The 18,654-nt window shown below is 35.6% G+C and overlaps 1 protein-coding gene across 1 annotated transcript in view; it reads left to right on the top strand.

The window, feature by feature from the left end:
* Nucleotides 1-18,654, top strand: part of COL24A1 (collagen, type XXIV, alpha 1) — a 548,498-nt gene that overhangs the window by 324,652 nt on the left and 205,192 nt on the right. The window contains exons 26-28 of the mRNA XM_006898370.1: nucleotides 1,655-1,708; nucleotides 4,846-4,899; nucleotides 6,027-6,080. Coding sequence (XP_006898432.1) covers nucleotides 1,655-1,708; nucleotides 4,846-4,899; nucleotides 6,027-6,080 — 162 coding nt within the window. The remainder of the gene's footprint in view (nucleotides 1-1,654; nucleotides 1,709-4,845; nucleotides 4,900-6,026; nucleotides 6,081-18,654) is intronic.

Genomic DNA, 18,654 nt, shown 5'->3' with positions numbered 1-18,654 from the left:
TGCAACTCATTGTGATCTTATGTATAAAAGCTGTGAAGCAACTCCTACTTATAACAATAGCAAAAAATATACTTTCTGAATATTTTGCATATTACTGGAATATGACAGCCAATAGCAAAAGCCACTATGGAAAGCAAAAATACTGGTCATGTATTATTGCAGGATGAGTATGAAGGTCCAAGGAGTGGAGGGAGTGCTTACTCATAGAATCACACATTTTGACAGGTGGAGGGAGGGATGGGTAAATGAAAGGGGAAAGATCCAATGTGAAAAAATATATAAGAACTTCATGAACTTTGTATGTAAACCAGTATAAAATTTAAAACAAATAATAATGGTCACCGTGAGAGATAAAATTATTTAAGTGTCTATGACTCTCTGTAATTTGGCATATATATAATGATGTAATTCAATGCTCAGGAATAAAGTAGCCATCATTCCCTGAAAACACAACCTTAAAAAAAAAAAAAGCTGTGAAGCCCACTCTATCCTTAGCTACCCTTATTGTCTCTGACACACCTACTTCTTTTACCCTAGTCACTGAGTCAATCCATCTCATCCAGGGTCTTCCTCTCTTGTGCTGTTACTTTACTCTTCCAAGTATGATGTCACTCTCCAAGGACTGATCCTTCATTGTAACATATCCAAAGTATGTAAGATGGGATTTCAGAAATTTTGCATCCAAGGAGCAACCTGATTTTAAAAACCTTCTCTAGGATAAACTTGTTTGTTCTCCCAGCAGTCAATACTGTAGTACCACAGCTCAAAGGAATCAATGATCCTTCTATCATCCCTTTCTGATTCATAGCGAGCAATTGTGAAGACCAGAAACACTTTAGTGTTTAGACTGACAGAGTTCTTTTTCAGTACTCTGGAGAGATCTCTGACAGCAAGCTTTTCAATAGTTTTAAAGGGAGATCTGGTCCCATAGTTGTAAGAAGCTGTGCTGTAATGCCAGTGGTACATGGTTCAAATCTACCAGTCAGCTCTGTGGGAGAAACAGTCTCCTCCCATGCAATTTACTGCCTCTGAAATTTACTGGTATGTCATCTATAGGTCAATTCCAACTTGATATCGCACAATGACAGCAAAGGGATTACTAAAAATTATTATTCTAATTTAGTTACTGTTTCCGTGGTTACATTTTCAGTACTAAAATTTTAATAATTCACAGAATATTAACACAAATCAATTTAGCCTTTTTAATCTGGTATGACTGGTTTGATTATCATAAGTCTCTAAAAATATTTCTATGACAATTTTCATGAACAGATTAGAAAAATAATTTTTTTCAGGAACTATGCAAATTAAGCAGTTAGTTTTATGCTGTACTTTAATGCTTTTATTATTCTCATATTTTATTCAATTTTTAAAAATTTTATTCTTTTAAACTTTATAATACATACTCAATTTTTAGTCTTGAGTATCTCATATCTGCATAACACTTTTACTAATCTTTACCAGTGGAAAACATATTAGGACCTAGCTGTTTGAGAGTAAAAATAAAGAATCTGTAAATTTTCAAATAATTCAAAATTATGGTGATATATAAATGTAGTATCTGATTCAGACTGGTATTTTTTTCTATGAAGGCTAAAATCAATCTTAACTATACCAATATACTTCAATGTTTCTCTTTTTTTTCTTTTAAAAGGGAGATCGTGGAAGTCCAGGTCCACTGGGACCTCAGGGAAATAAAGGTGTTATGGTAAGAACTCAGCTCAGTTACTTGAAAAGCATGTTTCCAAGCCTAAACTAGTTAAAGTATCTCTGGTGGCCTAGTGGCAAGAAGCTGAGCTACAATCCCAAAAGCACATGGTTCAAATCCATCATCTGCTTCATGAGAGAGAGGTGGGCATTCTCCTCCTATGCTATTAACTGTTCTAAAAACTCACCAGAGGTTCATCTATAGGTTGATTCTGACTCAATGGTATACAGCAATACCACAACAGGGTGAAATTGCCTTAATTTAAGTTTAAGGCAATGAAAAGTGTTATTTTATATTTCTATTAAAGTTAAATTAGTTTATTCTTCAAAATAGCATGTTAGTAAAAAGCATGCATTTCAGATGACTTTGTAAAATATTCTACACTCATTATTCACTTAACGAGTTATTGACATGGTTAGGTTCCAATGACCAGATCATGATGTACAAGTTTGCATTCTTTGAAAATGGAAGACGATCACATCTGATCATTATATGAGATAGAATACATCATTTTATAACTGTGAAATTAAATTATAAAAACTGACAAACTGCATCATTACATAACTATTAAAACACTGAAAATCATAGTCAAGAACAGTGGACATACAATCATCAGAATAACAATTACTCTTGCCTTCAAACTTCACATTTTTTACTTCCAGATGAACAGTTGTTAATGCACAAACTAGCTGGACAGAGGCTTTTCACTATGAATGTAAATGTGAAATGTTAGATAACAGGATAGTCAATGAGTAAGGAGTAACTATACAATTTTAAAAGAACTTCGATGAAAGAAAGAAGAAAAATCAATTTGGATTCTGTTTATTCTTCATACCTAGGGGCCTAGTGGTAAGAAGCTGTACCGCAATCTCAAAAGCATGTGGTTAGAAACTGCCAGCTGTTCCACCAGAGAAGAATGGGCAATCTCCTCCTGTGTGATTAAATTGCCTCAGAAAACCCACTGGAGGGTTAGCTGTGGGTCGGTTCTGACTCAACAGCGCACAATAACAGCAATTTTATATGTAGTTAGTATGTGTGTGTGTGTGTGTGTGTGTGTGTGTATAAAACAGGGTTGCTGCTCATCTATGTTTTTGTTTTATATGATTCACACATGAACTCAGAACTTAGAAGTCATCTTATTCTCATATCTTTAAGATAAGTGACAAATTTTATACACAAGTTTTATTTTTATTAAGCAATTTGCAAATATGATAGAATTAGAACAAATGACTACCAATAAGGCAATCTTGTTTGAAGAAAATATGTTTTGATAATCTGGTGGCTCATATAATATGTTCAAATTCATTTTATAAAGAGACTCTTCAATTTTAACTTCTGTATAATTATAAATACTTTATGAGGTGTTTTTTTAGATTTCTCCAATTACTTCAGGTAAGAAATTTAACATATCTATAAATTTAATTTTAACAGTAGTTACCTTGTAAGAGATTCTCACCATTGGGCCAATAGACAACTTCATGATACATGCAGAAAAGATTGAAGTTGTAAAGATTTCATTTTATTTGAATCCAAAGCAACATCTATGGTAACAGCAGTCAAGAAAACAAAAGAATTTCTTCCTTGGGGAAATCTCTTGTGAAGGACTTGTTCAAAGTGCTTAAGAGTGGATAGAGAATGGATAGAGAAGCTATGGTACATTCACACAATAGAATACTACACCTCATTGAAAAACAAGGAACTCATGCAATATTATTCAAAATGGGTGACCCTGGAGGACAATATGCTGAGTGAAATATCTCAGTCACAAAGGGACAAATACTGCATGGTGCCACTGTTGTAGAATGGGTCTGACATCAGGGTTGGGGTAAGACTGAGAAAAACTGGATAAATTATGTATACTATATTTAAACAGATGAGGGAAAGAACAGATTAGAGTCAATATACAATTGAGTATTATGGTGAGCACAGGAATCCAGAATTAAGGTTACATAGAGAAGTGTACTTGGGGTGGGGGATGAGGAGGAAGGGATGGGGGAATTGTATACCAATGAAGGAATTTCTTTTTTTTCTTTTTCTCTTCAGAGAGGGGAGCGAACTGGTGGGGAGGGGTGGGCAGGGAGAAAAGTGCGGCAGTGAATGAATGGAAATCCAAATCTCTGTAAATGTTTATTAAAATTAATTTTTAAAATGACAGAAAAAACCCAACATGCTTAAGAGTAGAAGATATGTCAGTTTAAAGATGAAGGGGCACTTAATCTAAGCACTGATATTTTCAGTTGCTTTATATACATCAGAAAGTTGGATAATGAATAAGGGTGACAGAGGAATCAATAAGTTTGAATTATGATGTTGGTGAAGAGGACTGAATATCCCATGGACTTCCAAAAGAACAAACAAATCTGTCTTGGATGAAGCACAACCCTGGTGCTCCTTAGAGGATGGATGGTGGATCTTCCTCTAATATACCTTGGGCGTGTTGTCAGGAGGGGCCAGACCTTAGAGGAAGACATCATTCTGGGAAAGGTTGAGAAACAGAGAAAGAAGACTCTCAACAAGGTGCATTTGCACTGTGACTGTAACAATGGATTTGACAGTGTTGGAGATCATGAAGATGGTACAGGACAGGACAAGGTTCAGGTCTGTTTGTTGTTCATAGGGTTGCTATAAGTCATAGTTGACCCTTTAACACCTTACAAAAACAAGATATTTTTTCTGAATCAATGATAATACCACAAAGTGTTATGGCAACATCTCACAGACTAGATTATTTTGACACATCCACTTTCCTAAATCATACAATTCCTTGATTTTTCTGTGAGTTATAAGGTTAAATACCTTAATCTATACAAGTATCTAAGCTTATTGTAAAACACCTACAGAAAAATAAAATTAATGTTCTTTTGTCAATAGTCTAAAATGTGTGATTCTAGCTAGTAATTTTAATTTCTAGAAAGAAGATCTACTGATAAATATATACTTTTTAGGCTAAGTGTGTTATTTATTTATGTGGTTTACTCTCAGAACATTCCCTGTGGTCTCCTGGATCTTAGCTATGAGAAAGAAATAAAAGTATCATTTTGTGTTCCAATTTATGGTTCCATGGGTTATTTTTTTCAATGAAAATAATTAGGTGTGTTGAAAATTTCATGTTTCTCGTATTTTTCCTCTTATTAAAGGGATATCCAGGTCTTCCTGGAATTCCAGGACCCACTGGACCACCAGGATTACCTGTAAGTACATGAAAGACTTTATTATTTCTTTCAGAATGTCCTTTTAACATTTAAATCTGTCATGTTCATTGTGTTATAATTTTTTTGGTTTTTATCCAAACTCAGTCATGTGCAAACTGATGAAGTATTTCATGATGCCTTCTTGAACTTCCTCACCTCTCCTGGCTATAGTATTTGTTGTTAGCTTCTAATATTCCATACAATTAATTTTAATGAGAAAGCCAAAAACTGAAATGTTCAAATATCATTCTATTTTAAATAACTATATATAAAAAATAGGATCATTAATTAAGAGTAAAAGACCAACCAATGCATAAACAAAAAAGCATACATTCCAATAGTTTTCTTAGGAATTCTCAAATATCTTCCAACAGCCAAATAACACTCATAAAAAATGTGTTTCAGCAAATAAAATTGTGTTTTGAAAATAATCCATTTTTATGGAAAAATGATGAAATCTTACATTTAAAGAGATAAATTTTGTCTATTTGAATTTAGTGGTTAATGGTGAACTTCACTATCCAAAAGATCAACCTTTAGGCTCCTGAGCAGAATGATTCTTAACAAAAATATAAGGAAGTTTCTGTTTTAAAAAGAAACCTAATTTTTCTAATATATACATAAATGTGTTGTTGGCTTCTAAAACTAGAAAATATAGGATACTGTGTAGTTTACCAATTTCTTTAACTCAAATAAAAGAATAAATAAATCTCAAATCTCTGAAAGTCAGGTCTGACTTCAGCAATACAGAGATATTTTGGTTAGGAAGCCTTAGCTGTCATAGTCCATAATGTGTTGGCTGCCAACATAAAGGTCAGCAGCTTGAATCCATGATCTGCAGGAGAAAGATGGGCCCTCTCCTATGACAAATTTCTACAGATTCATATTATAGAGGGTCACTGTGATTTAGAATCTAGTCAACAGCAGTGGGCTTGCATTTTGGTGTTTTATTCTTTGGTTAGGCAAAGAGAAATGACATTGTCCAAGTAGCAGAATACATCAAAAGCAGAATAACAAGGGAGAGAGTTGTGGAGTTTTAAAAACATATATAGTTGCATAGCATAAGGAATGCCATGACTACCATTCTATAACATTCTTTTAATTCTGTAACTTATTTTCAATTGTAGGGTCATGTTGGGACAAGAGGACCACCTGGAATTCCAGGTCCAAAAGGAAGAAGAGTAAGTAATCTAATGAAGGACTCATATTAACTTTAAAAAAAATTTCTTCATAAAGAATTGTAAATGTTGGAGTTCCCTCTTGTTATTTATAAATTAGATGCGCTAGCAATGTTAATTGAAATGAGATTCAACTATTTATAAGACCATATTTTCCATTTTCTCTTCAACAAATTTAATCAGTTACATAGAATTATCCTTCCTTAGTCTCAAGTACCAGTTCTTTTCTTCAGGGTAATTGTGAATGTGAAATCTGATAAATTATTTTCTAAAGAAAATAGACCTGAACACTTGTATAAGTTTCATCATTTCTACAAGTTTCCAGGAGCAAACTATTTCAGAAGTAGATGCCACTCCTGCTTCCAAGCTTGTTTTAATCAAGGAGCCCCAACAAACACTGTACACCACGGATAACCATTATTGCACTTGACACATCACTGTCATAGTGTTTAGCATCACAGCAACCACAAGTTACCTCTGTACAAATGGACAAACCAGTGCTATTCCACTTAGAAGAATGATCAAAGACAAAACCAGGCCTAAAGGCCACAGATTAAAATCACCCACCTTTGGCTTGGTAGCATCACTTTCTAGCCACTAGGCCAACAGAGTTCTTTCGTTGCTATTGTTGTTGTTGTTTTTGTTGTCTTTGTTGTTAGGTGTTGTCAAGTCATAGATGACTATTTTCAATATTCTTCACCAATACAGTAATTCAAATGTATAAATTCTCCTTTTGTCTTCCTTATTCATTTTCTGGCTTTTGTATGAATATGAGAAAAATTGAAAATGCAATGATTTGGGTCAAGTGCACCTTACTCCTCAAAGTAACATCTTTGTTTTTTAACACTTTAAAGAGTTCTGTAGCACATTTGCCCAACACAGTATGTCATGTCTTAATTGCCATTTTAAAGTCATTAATTATGGATCCATGTAAGATAAAATCCTTGACGATTTCAATTATTTCTCTGTCTGATGTTGCTTATTGGGCCACTCAAAGGCATTTTTAGTTTCTCCATGTTGAGGTATAATAATGCACACTGACGTCTTTGATCTTCATCAGTCTTCAAGCCCTCTTTGCTTTCTGCTGGCAAGATAATATCATTTGTACATGGTAATTAATGCACTGGTTATTAATGAGTCTCCCTCCAACCCCAATATTTTATTCTTCATATATTCCAGTTCTTGGATTATTTGATTAGCGTATAAACTGCAGAAGCATAGTGAAAAGACAACCCTGATGCATAGCTTTGCAGATTTTAAGCCATGCAGTATCCTTTTGTTCTGTTCAGTTGACTACTTCATTATATGTACAGATTTTGTATGAGCACAATTAAGTGTTCCTGAATTCCCCCCCCCCTTTTTTTTGTGGTGTTATCTATGCTTTGCTATGATCAGACAGTTGAATGCCTTACATAGTAAAATGCAAGTAAGTATCATTCTGGGTGTTTTGTTCTATCTTTCTGCCAAAATCTTACATTAGCAATGATAGGCCTTATTTTGTATCCTCAACAGAATCTGACTATATTCCTGTTAATTCCTTCCTGATGCGTTCTTGCAATCATTTTTTACATTTTCCTGAACAAAATTTTATTTTTGTGTGATGCCAACAATACTGTTCAATAATTTTCATATTGTAATTAGGGCCTTATTTTAAATAAACATAAATGTGGATATTTAACAGTTTGGCCAAACTTCTTATAAATGTGTGAACATTTCTAACATTGCATCTGTTTATTGAAACATCTCCGTTGGTATTCCATCAGCTCCTGCAGCCGTGTTTTTTACCACTCCCTCTAGTACAGCTTGGACTTCTTTCAATATCAATTCCTGATCATATGCTACATCATAACATAATTGGACAGTTGCCAATTTTTTGTACAGTAAATCTATATATTCTTCTAATATTTGTGTTACACTCAATATTTTGCCCAAACAATTCTTCAAAATTGCCTCTCAAGATTTGATTTTCCCCCCCCCCCCACTCAGGTTCTTTCCATTTGGGACATGTTGTTTGTGTTCTTGCCTTTTGGTTTTCTGACTTTGGATCTTTGCACATTTCATTATAATACTTCATTTTGTCTTTTCAAGTAGCCTTTAGAAATTTTCCTTTCAGCTAGTTTACATTCCCATTTCTTCTTTTCACTTTATCCACTCTAAATATAAGAACAAGCTTCAGCATATCTTCCAACACTAATTTTTGGTATCTTTTTTTTTCTCTTCCTACCTTAATTACCTTTTGCTTCCCCCCGCCCATGTATAATATCCTAAAACCATTCTTCAATTTGAATAGATCTTGGTAATTACTTTTCATTTCATCAAATTTGTTATTGAGGAGGTCTCTCAATTTACGTGAGACATAATTGAGATTAGACTTTAATTCTTGTGGAGTAATTTTTATTTTCTTCACCTTCAGCTTGTACCTGCATGGAAACAATTGTTCTATTCCACAGACTGGTGGTGGTGGTGGTGGTGGTGTTGTGCCATTGAGGTAGCACCAACTCATAGCTCATGCTTCAAGAATTTTTCAGGGGCAGTAAATCACATGAGAGAAAATTGCTTCTCTTTCTCCTGCAGAGCAGCTGGTGGATTCAAACCACAAGCCTTTGGGATTGGTGCACAGTTCATTACCAGCAAGCCACTGGAACTCCTTATTCCAAATGGTCTCACCTATTTCTGACTAATAATGTTAAGCTTCTCTTTTCCGTTGATGTAATTGATTTAACTCCTATGTATTCTATCTGGCAAGGTTCCCATATAGTTGTCACTAATGTTAAAGGATATTTCCAATGAATAGGTCTTGAAAATGTCTTTCATGTGATCTACAGTGCTGTTTCTATCACCAAGGTTATACTTTCCAACTTCTGATTACTTATTTCCAACTTCTCCATTGCAATCACCAGTAATTATCAGTGTATCTTGTTCACTTGTTTAAATATTTCAGTTACAAAAGTTGACTATGAAGTCAAGTACAACTGATAGCCTCCTTATGAACAACAAGTCTGAACCTTGTCCTGTCCTGTGTCATCCTCATTGTCTCTGACACACTTGAGCCTAGAGTCAGTGTATCAATCCAGCCCGTTGAAGGTCTTTCTCTCTTTCCTTGACCCTCAACCTTTCCAAGCATAATGTCTTTTTCCCAGTAAAGAGTTACTTAATTTCTTTGTCTTTGATCATACTTGCCATTATGTAAATTTGAAGGATTTGACCTGCCTTCCTTTTATGTATATGCATATTATCTTATCTCTAGCAGTGTTTTACTTCAGCATAGATTTTAAAATGTGTTGGGTGTCCCCCCCCCCATTATTATGAATGCTCTATTGTTCCCTCTCAGTTTGTCATTACTAGCATGGTAGCCCAAGCATATAATAACCTGGTGGCTTAAACCATTCCATTTCATCTCATTAGTATCCATTTGATTTTTAACAATTTAGGTTTTTTCTTGCATTCATGCTTCACATATTATTTTCATTGTAATATCTTACTTAAGCTGTACATCTTCTGTCATTATATCTTGTAATGTTTTGCTGTTATTCATAAAGCATTCACTGGACAATTTTTTCACAAGGAGATCTGCAAATCCTCCCTAATCTACCTTAGTCTAGGAGCTCCACTGAACCCTGTCTATCATGGGTGACTGATGGTATTTTAAATACTAGTGGTACAGCTTTCAGCATCACAACAATATTGAAGCCCACAAAGTACAAAAATTAGAAGATTTTGGAGTGGATAAAGAATTTTCTGATTACAGATCAAAACTGGCAATCATTGGATAAATATTATAAAATATAATTGAATAAGAATCTTCACTTTGTCAATTAAATGATAAATAATTTAAAATAATATATAATTCAATATAACAACTATTAATTGAATACTTGAAATATGTCAGAATGTTTATGTATATGATCTTACCTATTACTTAAAAACACCCTAAGATATAAAGTTAATTGTTATTATATTTTGGAGGAACAATCTTCTAAGGGTACAGCACTCTTCTGTCAATATACTGTACCAAGGTAACCTGGGGTTGCTGTGATTCTGAACTTTGTACCGCTGGGGTGTCAAACGCTATAATGGTTACCCATGGTGGACAGTGTTTGGTGGAGCTCCCAGTTTAAGACAGGTTTGGAAGCAGGAGTGGCATCCACTTCCTAAACAACATGCCTCTGAATACTCTATGAACTTTGATAAATGTCGATAGTTATAGAAGAGGCTTCAGGCCTTTTCTTTATAAGATTATTATGAGTCACCCTTGACTCAAAGGCAATAAAAAACAATTATAATTGAGGGGACCAAGACCTAGAGAATGTATAAGCTAAAGACAAAGAGTTAAATGGCAAAAACTAGCACATCTTACTCTAAAGACTATATTATTCTATCCTCACTCAAAACTTCTTGCTGATTAATTAGAACCAACTGACCATTTACTGAGTTTCTGAGGCTATAAATCATATGAGAGAAGATTGCTCATCTTCCCCACCCCACCCCCAGAGCCACTGGTGGATTTGAACTGGCCAGACTGGTACAGCCTTTGGGTGAGCAGCTAAGCCCCCAACAGACTATGCCACCAGAGCTCCTTTGTTTATTCTATACCATGAAGAATATTAAAGTATCCTTTTCCTCATTAATTTAAGCATAAAGGCTTTACAAAATCTCTTCTATCTTGATTCTACCTTGAATTAAGTTTTAAAATTAGTGAAAAAAAAAACATTTTAAAAACTTAAAATGTTTGCCTATAACTAAAAATGGCTAAAATTATTAAACTACCTCTTTCTACAAGCAACAAATTAAAGAACTGTATTATGGATGCCCACTTTGAAATAATGAGTGTCTTAGGTGAGAATTGGAAAAAAAAAAGAACAAATTTCTTTTCATTAGTTCTTTTCTAAAAAATTCTTTTCCTTCATGCACATTCTAAAATAATCCTGACGGCTCATACGCTTTAGCTCAAGTTTAGCTCAAGTGATATTAAAAATAATAAATAAAAATAATGGTAGATGATCTTGACCCAAACCATCATTTACTGCTCCGTAGCCTGCCAGCATTCAGTACTTGCTCAGGTCAAATGTGTTTATTCAACTTAGTATTAGTCATACGAAGAAAGTTTTGTGTCAGGGGAAAAAAAAACAAACCCAACTTATTTGTACTTTCAGTTAAGAAAGTTATTGAGGTTATCCTAGCAGAAGCCTTTCACCCAAAAAGATTTCTTCCTAAATTTGTATTATCTCTTAAACCATATGGGGAAACATGTTTTGGAGTTTTCTAACTTCCTTATGATCCTTGTTGATTGTCCTTTTCCTGTAATAACACTCTTCTTCAACTTTTCACTTCCAAAATCTATTTTCCTTTCCTCACGTCCTCCAAAAACAATTTACTTTTATTTTTTCCAAAATGGCTCCTTCTAATTATTTAAAATTTCACCTATACTTTCTACACAAGGAAAACTGAATTTCCAGATGAAGTAAAATGATTTTTTTTAAAAAAAATAATGATAACACAAAATTACTAGCTCCCAAAGTATATGATGAGTGAATACAGTACTAGGAATTTTAATTACAGATGCCATCTAATAGCTTCCTACTATTACTCATTTTTGTCTCTCTAAACCATAATCCACTGCAAATATCCTAATACATTGCATCTAGTGTGTCTCAACATTTTTCATTCACAAATTAATAGTGGTATTTGGCTAGTTCAGTAAGTTAAGTGAAAAAGGTAGCTGATTGAGAATTCATGTGTCTCACCCTGCCATCGTAAAGGCTGACAGATATGGTATTCATGACGTAGCTGCAACCTATTTTGTAGCATACAAATCATCAGCTCTCTGGAAAGAAAGATCTGCATCAGCACATTTTCTTATGTGTTTAAGAGAACTGTCATTATATTGTTGTTGTTGTCAAGTGTCATCAAGTCAACTATGACTCACAGTTAACCTGAAACATAAAAATCTTACTCTCTTCTGCACAGTCCTCCCAAATCTGTTGTTTCAATTAGTGTGACAGTAGATCTTCTCGAGGATCTTCTTTGCTTCCATTGACATCATCTAATGATGTCTTTTTTCCAAGGACTAGCTACTACTGACAACATGCCCATGGTATGTGTGATGAAGTTTCGCCATCCTTACCCCCATGGAGTGTCATGGTTGCAATGCTTCCAAGGCAGGTTTGTTTGCTCTCTCGGCGGTCCACACAATATTCCATACTCTTCACCAACACCACAATTCAAAGGCATCAATTCTTCTTCAATCTTCCTTATTTATTGTCCGATGTTCATATTTTATTGTGGAGATAGTATTTCTATACACTTCTTCGGTCTTCATTATTCATTGTCCTATTTTTGGAGTATTGTGGAACAAATATTTATTTCCGTTATCAGATGATAATACTGCAAAATATAGGGCAGGACCACTCCTTCCCACTTACTCATTTACCATCCCTTCAAGTAACATTTATTGACTTTTCTAAAATTTTCCACTGTATTGTGGATACTCATGTTGTAGTAGTTGTTGTTGTTGTTATGTGTCACCAAGTCACTGGTGACTCATAGTGACCCTACGTGCAAAAGCCCTATACTCTGTTTTATCCTGTGCCAATCTCATTTTCTCTGACACACCTACCCCTATTACTCCAATCACTGAGTCAATCCATCTCATCAAGGATCTTTCTCTCTTGTGCTGTTCCTCCATGCTACCAAGCATAATATCCCTCCCCAAGGACTGGTCTCTCCTTGCAACCTGTCCACAGTGTGTCAGATGGAGCTTCAGAATCCTTGCCTCCAAGGAGCAGCATGGTCTCACCCTCTCCAAGAGGAACCTGTTTGTTCTCCTAGCAGTCCATGGTATATTCAATACTCTTCTCCAGCACCACTACTTAAAGGCATCATTTCTCCTTCTATCATCCCTCATCATTGTTCAGCTTTCTGATACATTGCACATAATTGCAAAGGCTATGGCCTGGATCAGGCACAACTTAGTCTCCAGACGGACGTGTGCCTTCTCATTTATCTAACCAATGGGATTGTAATTTAATGGCTTACTATTTAGTGGTTTTGAAGAAGTATTGTGCAATATCAGCATGTTTCCAGAGTATCAAAAAAACACAGTTAAGTACCAAAACTTGCCAAAACAGGAAACTGCTTTAACAACATAGTCTCAGGAACATTTTTCTAGCTTGCTTTGTGAGGGTTATATAACCCTACTTTCGCTGGCACAGAACCTTTGCCTTGACTGACTACATCATCCTTACAGTCTGATATTCTTAGTCAAGATATTTGTTATAAATTCAAGTATTTTTAATCCAGTCAGTCATTTCTCTTAATTTCCCCTCAAATTTATATTTATACTTTAAGTAGCATTGCTAGAATAATAATAATAAAACATTATTCAGTTGTATGGCTCTATACTATCCTTCTAGTGAAAGGACTGCTATTACCATTCAGCAGGTTCTGACTCATGGTGACCCTAAAGCACTGAGAAAACTATCCCTTGGAGTTTAAGACTAGAAATCTTGACAGAAGCAAACTACCACACCTTTCTGCTGAGCGATTACGGCTTAGCCAGTGCACCCTCAGGGCTTCTTAGAAAATGAATCGATTATACCAGACCCAGGGAGTTCTGGTGGCTTAGTGGTAAGGAGTTGTGCTGCCAACCAGAGGGCACTTGGTTCAAATCTACTAGCTTCTCTGCAGAAGAAGGATAGGCAGTCCCCTCCATTGCAATTTATAGCCTCTAAAACCCACTGGCAGTAAACTATGGGTTAGTATTGTCTTACAGGAAATGTATATTGTATTGGTTGGGAAAGCGGCAGTCAGTATGGCATTTATTATATTCAGTGCCAGTAATGCCTGGATCATTATGAATAAACAAAGTTTTTAACTAGAAGAGGTTAAAATGATTTTTTTTTCACCAGAAAAATTAAAAATTTTCTTTTTTTTAATTTAATGAATAATTCTGTTCCTTCACCCCTCTCCCCCAGCTGTGTGAAATAGGATCACAGAAAACTGCTAGGCAAAAATAGTTCAACATCTGAATGATTTAAAATTAATAGACTTGGGAAAATGTCTGGGAGGTTGGGCACTGAGAATGCTTCCAGAAACTAGTCAGGGCATCTTCCCAAAGTCGTGGTGACCAGGCTCTCAAATGACTAGGGGGAAAATCTCATAGAAGTCTGAGTTTCCAGAGACTCAGGGAGGGCTAAGACAAATGTAAGGGAGAGAGGCAAAACCTGCTGAAGATCCACAAGAAGACCTCAGCACTCTCTAGTGGCTCAGTGCTTTACATGTTGTACTGCCAATCAAAAGGCAGGAAGATCAAACCCATAGTCACCACGGGCAGGAGAGATAGACAGTCACATGCCATAAATATTTACAGCCCTCAAAACCCAATAGAATGTCATTTATGATTGGAATCTACTCTACATCAATAAGTTAGTGGAGGATAGAAGCAGGAAAATGGATGCTTCAAAGGTTTTTTGAGATGGCAAGCAGTTACCATGTGAACGCATGCTTGACAGGACATACCCTCAAAACCCCTCAAATTCACTGCTATCAAATCAATTCCAACTCACAGTGACCTTCCATTGATTTCTGAGGCTGTGTCAGAGAGCTGGACAAAGACTAGGGAGGAGAGAAGAAAATTGACGCCTTTGAGCTGTGGTGTTGGAGAAGAGTATTGAATGTACCATGGACTGCTAAGAAAATGAAGAGGTTCATCCCGGGAAGGATTAAACCAGGCTGCTCCTTGGAGGCAAGGATTCTGAGGTTTTGTCTGACATGTTTTGTACATGCCCTAAAGGGGGACCAGTCCTTGGAGAAAGACATCATGCTTGGGAGGGTGGAGGGAAAGCACAGGAGGGGAAGACCCTCTATGAGGTGGATTGATTTAGTGACTAGGGTAATCGTGGCAGGTGTGTCGGAGATAGTGAGATTGGCATAGGACAAAGCAGATTTTAGGGCTGTTGTACATATGGTTGATATAAGTAGCAAGTGACTCGATGGCACACAACAACAAACATCAACATATTTTTTTTATATTGATTTGCATGAAAAGTTGTATACATTCTGTTTGCATGCATTGTGTTTCACACATTCCTCTATTTACACTGTGTTTCATATGATCATTCTCACACATTGTGCTTTGTAAAATGAATCACTGTTTATCTATATCTACCATTTCCCCGCTTTTCAAGTTCCTGCTGGATCTTTTCTAATTCCTTCACTCCTTTGCTCTGTTGACCAAACTCTGCAACCTTAAGATTTCCCTCCTTCCCACCATGAGCCTCCCTCCTCTCTCCCCTTCCCCCTTTGGACTTCTGTAAATATATTACTAATAATCCTTCTATTTTTACAATAATAGTCTTATGCAGTATTTGTCCTTATGAAACAGAGTTAGTTAACTCAGCAAAATGCTCTCCCACCTCACTGCTCTTGAATGCTGCATAGTATTCCATCTGGTGGATGTACCACAATTTCTCAATCCATTTGTTTGTTAATGGACATTTGGGCTGTTTCCATTTTCTTGTTATTATTAATAACCCTGCTATGAACATCAGTGATACAAATCTCTGTATCTTGATTCTATGTTCCTCGGAGGCTGTATGTTTTAATGGGAGAGGAGTGCCCATTTTATCATATAGAGCAGTTAGTTAATCTGCTACAGATGCTCAGCCCTTTGATTAACAGTACAACATGTTACAGACTGTACCAGCAGAGCTCCCATTTAACATAGAGTTCACCACTGGGCCAACTGATAGCACCATGATAGATGGAGAAGAAATTGAGAGTATTAACAATTTCAGCTTATTTGGGTCCACAATCAACAATCTTGGCACCAACAATTAGGAAATCAAAATGTAAATTGCACAGGGAAAAATTGTTATCAGGTACCTTTCCAGAGTGCTGAAGAATAACTATACAAGTCTAGACGCTAAGGTGAGCCTAATCCAGGCCATGGTCTTCCCAAATAGTTGTTTCACATTAATTAGCTGGACAATGACTAAGGATGGTAGAAGAAAAATTGATGCCTTTAAGTTGTGGTGATAGAAAAGAGTATTGAACATACCATGCACAATCAAAAGAAACAAGTTCATCCTGGAGGAGGTGAAACCAAGTTGCTCCTTGGAGGCAAGGATTTTGAAGCTCTGTCTCACATACATACTTTAAGCATGTTTCCAGGAGGGACCAGTCCTTGGAGAAGAATATCATGCTTAGAAGGATGGAGGGATAGCACAACAGAGGAAGACCCTGGAGGATATTGACTGATACAGTAACAGGGGTAATGGGGACAGGTGTGTCAGAGACAGTGATATTGGCTCAGGATAGGACAGGGCACAAGGCTATTGTGCATACGGTCACACAAGTAACTCAGCAGCATATACCAATAACATTGATGCAAAGGAACTGCAAGTGTGAATCAAAACTAAAAGATATTTGTTCAATGAATAAGGGCTGTTTTCTCAAGCAAGAAATACTTGTTCTACTAATATAATTAGCGATTCATAGACATAGCTTTGGACTTCTAACAAAAATCTTCCTAAAATAATTGATATACAGTTTATATTAATGTCCTAGTAAAACAGGGTGTTTGTTTTTTTTAAAAAAACCACAACATAGTGCTTTTATAAAATGGTAGTTCTGTGTCCTATTATCTAATAAATTTAACTTCTTAACACATACTTTGGGTGTGTTGTCAGGAGGTGCCTGTTCCTAGAAAAAGACATCTTGTTGGGAAAGTAAGAAGGACAATTGAAAGAGATGACTTTCAACAAGATGGATTGACAATGTGGCCACCATAACGTGCTTGAGCATGACAGAGGTCATGAGGAGAGTGGTGGATAGGGCAGTGCAATAATGGATTTGAGCACTGAATGGAGATTATGATGTGATGTGAATAGGGAAAAATTCTCATCTGTTGTTATAGAGTCACTGTGAGTTATAGTCAACTCAAATGTACCCAACTGCAATAAGTAAAAGGTTAGATGTATTATTCTTTAACTTTGTTAATTCTTTAGTATTGTTGCTGTTGTATTAGATATTTAATCAATTTCATTCCAAACCCATAAAAAAGTGAATGAAACACTACCCCTCCTACCCCATTGTCACAATCTGTACTCTGCTTAAGCTCATTGTTGCAACCACCGTATCAATCCATCTTTTTGAGGGCTTTCCTCTTTTTTATGGACACTCTACTAATGCATGCTGTTTTTCTTCAGGGACTAACCCCTCTTGGTAGCAATGTAGGATTTCACAATATAGGATAAAGGCTCCTCATCCGTGCTTCCAACAAGTATTCTGGCTACATGTCTGCCAAGATAAATTTGCTTATTTTTTGTGAAGCCTTTACTATATTCAGTATAATCCGAGTCATCAGTTCCTCTTTTGTCTTCTTTATCCATTGTCTCACTTGCACATGCATATAAAGCAACTGAAAATATTATGGCTTAAGTCAGGAGTACTTTAATCCTTAAAGAGACATCCTTACTATTTAACACTTTAAGAGAGCCTTTGCAACGTATTTGCCCAGTGAAGTATATTCTTCGATTTCTTGACTCTTGCGTCTATGGGAAGTTCTGGTATTCGGTCTATACAGAGCTGGGCTGCTATCCCAAAGGCCACATTTCTTTGGTGGTTTGAATCCACCAATGAACCCACAGGAGAAAGATGGGCAATCTTACCCTGTGCTGTTTACAGCCTTTAAAAACTTGCTGGAGAATCAACTGTGAGTCAGTTCCAACTTTTGCTTTTGTTCTTGCTTTGTGGTTTTGTTTATTTGTTTATTTTCTTTTTGAACTTCCATGGATTGATTATGGATCCAAGATAAAAAAATAAATCCTTGACAGTTTCAATCTTATCTCCACTTATTATCATGTTATTTATTGGTCCAGTTGTAAGATTTCTTTTTTTACCCCCACTTTGGAAATCTGATGGAATATCAGCTTTACTCATAATTGACTCAAAGGCCGTGCATTCTTTAGGGTTATTAGTTACTAATCAAGTATATAATTTTTTTACACTGACTTATTTTACATAAATGAACTATTAAATTTTTACCGAATCTCGAAAACTTTATTAAATAGCCACACTGTGCTGCCAGTTTTTCCTTTTCTAGAAGGAAATGAAAATAAGAGTAGATTTTCTATTTCACCAGCATATGTTCTGCAAAAGTGTCATAGGAAATGAGATAGTTTGAAGTAAATATTAAAAATCAACCTATTTCTTAATTAGGTGCCTATTATAATGCTACTTGTCAAACTTTCTTTGAACTAACCCTAAAGCTTATTTTGTGTCAGAAGTCAAAGCAGACATAAACACTGTGGATGTTCTCTTTTAAACCACACAAGCTTCCACAACCAAAGTGAAACGTGCAGACACTGATAAAGCAAAGTTTTAATATTCATTTACTAAACCTCTTCCACATGAGAAGTTTTCTTTTCCATATTGAATTATGCAGGAATAATCTTTATTTCCTTTTTAATACTTAAAAAATATTATACATGTTAAAAAAGCATGGTTCAAGCTCTGTGAACATTTGGACATCATGTGAATTAAGGAACCAACTTAACATTTGAAAACTCAGTCTCTG

This window comes from Elephantulus edwardii, unplaced genomic scaffold, assembly GCF_000299155.1.
Source record: "Elephantulus edwardii isolate Elephantulus edwardi_28Jun2011 unplaced genomic scaffold, EleEdw1.0 scaffold00227, whole genome shotgun sequence".
Classification (NCBI taxonomy): domain Eukaryota; kingdom Metazoa; phylum Chordata; class Mammalia; order Macroscelidea; family Macroscelididae; genus Elephantulus; species Elephantulus edwardii.
Note: the sequence above shows the minus strand (reverse complement) of the source record. Positions and strands in the feature narration are given on the sequence as shown.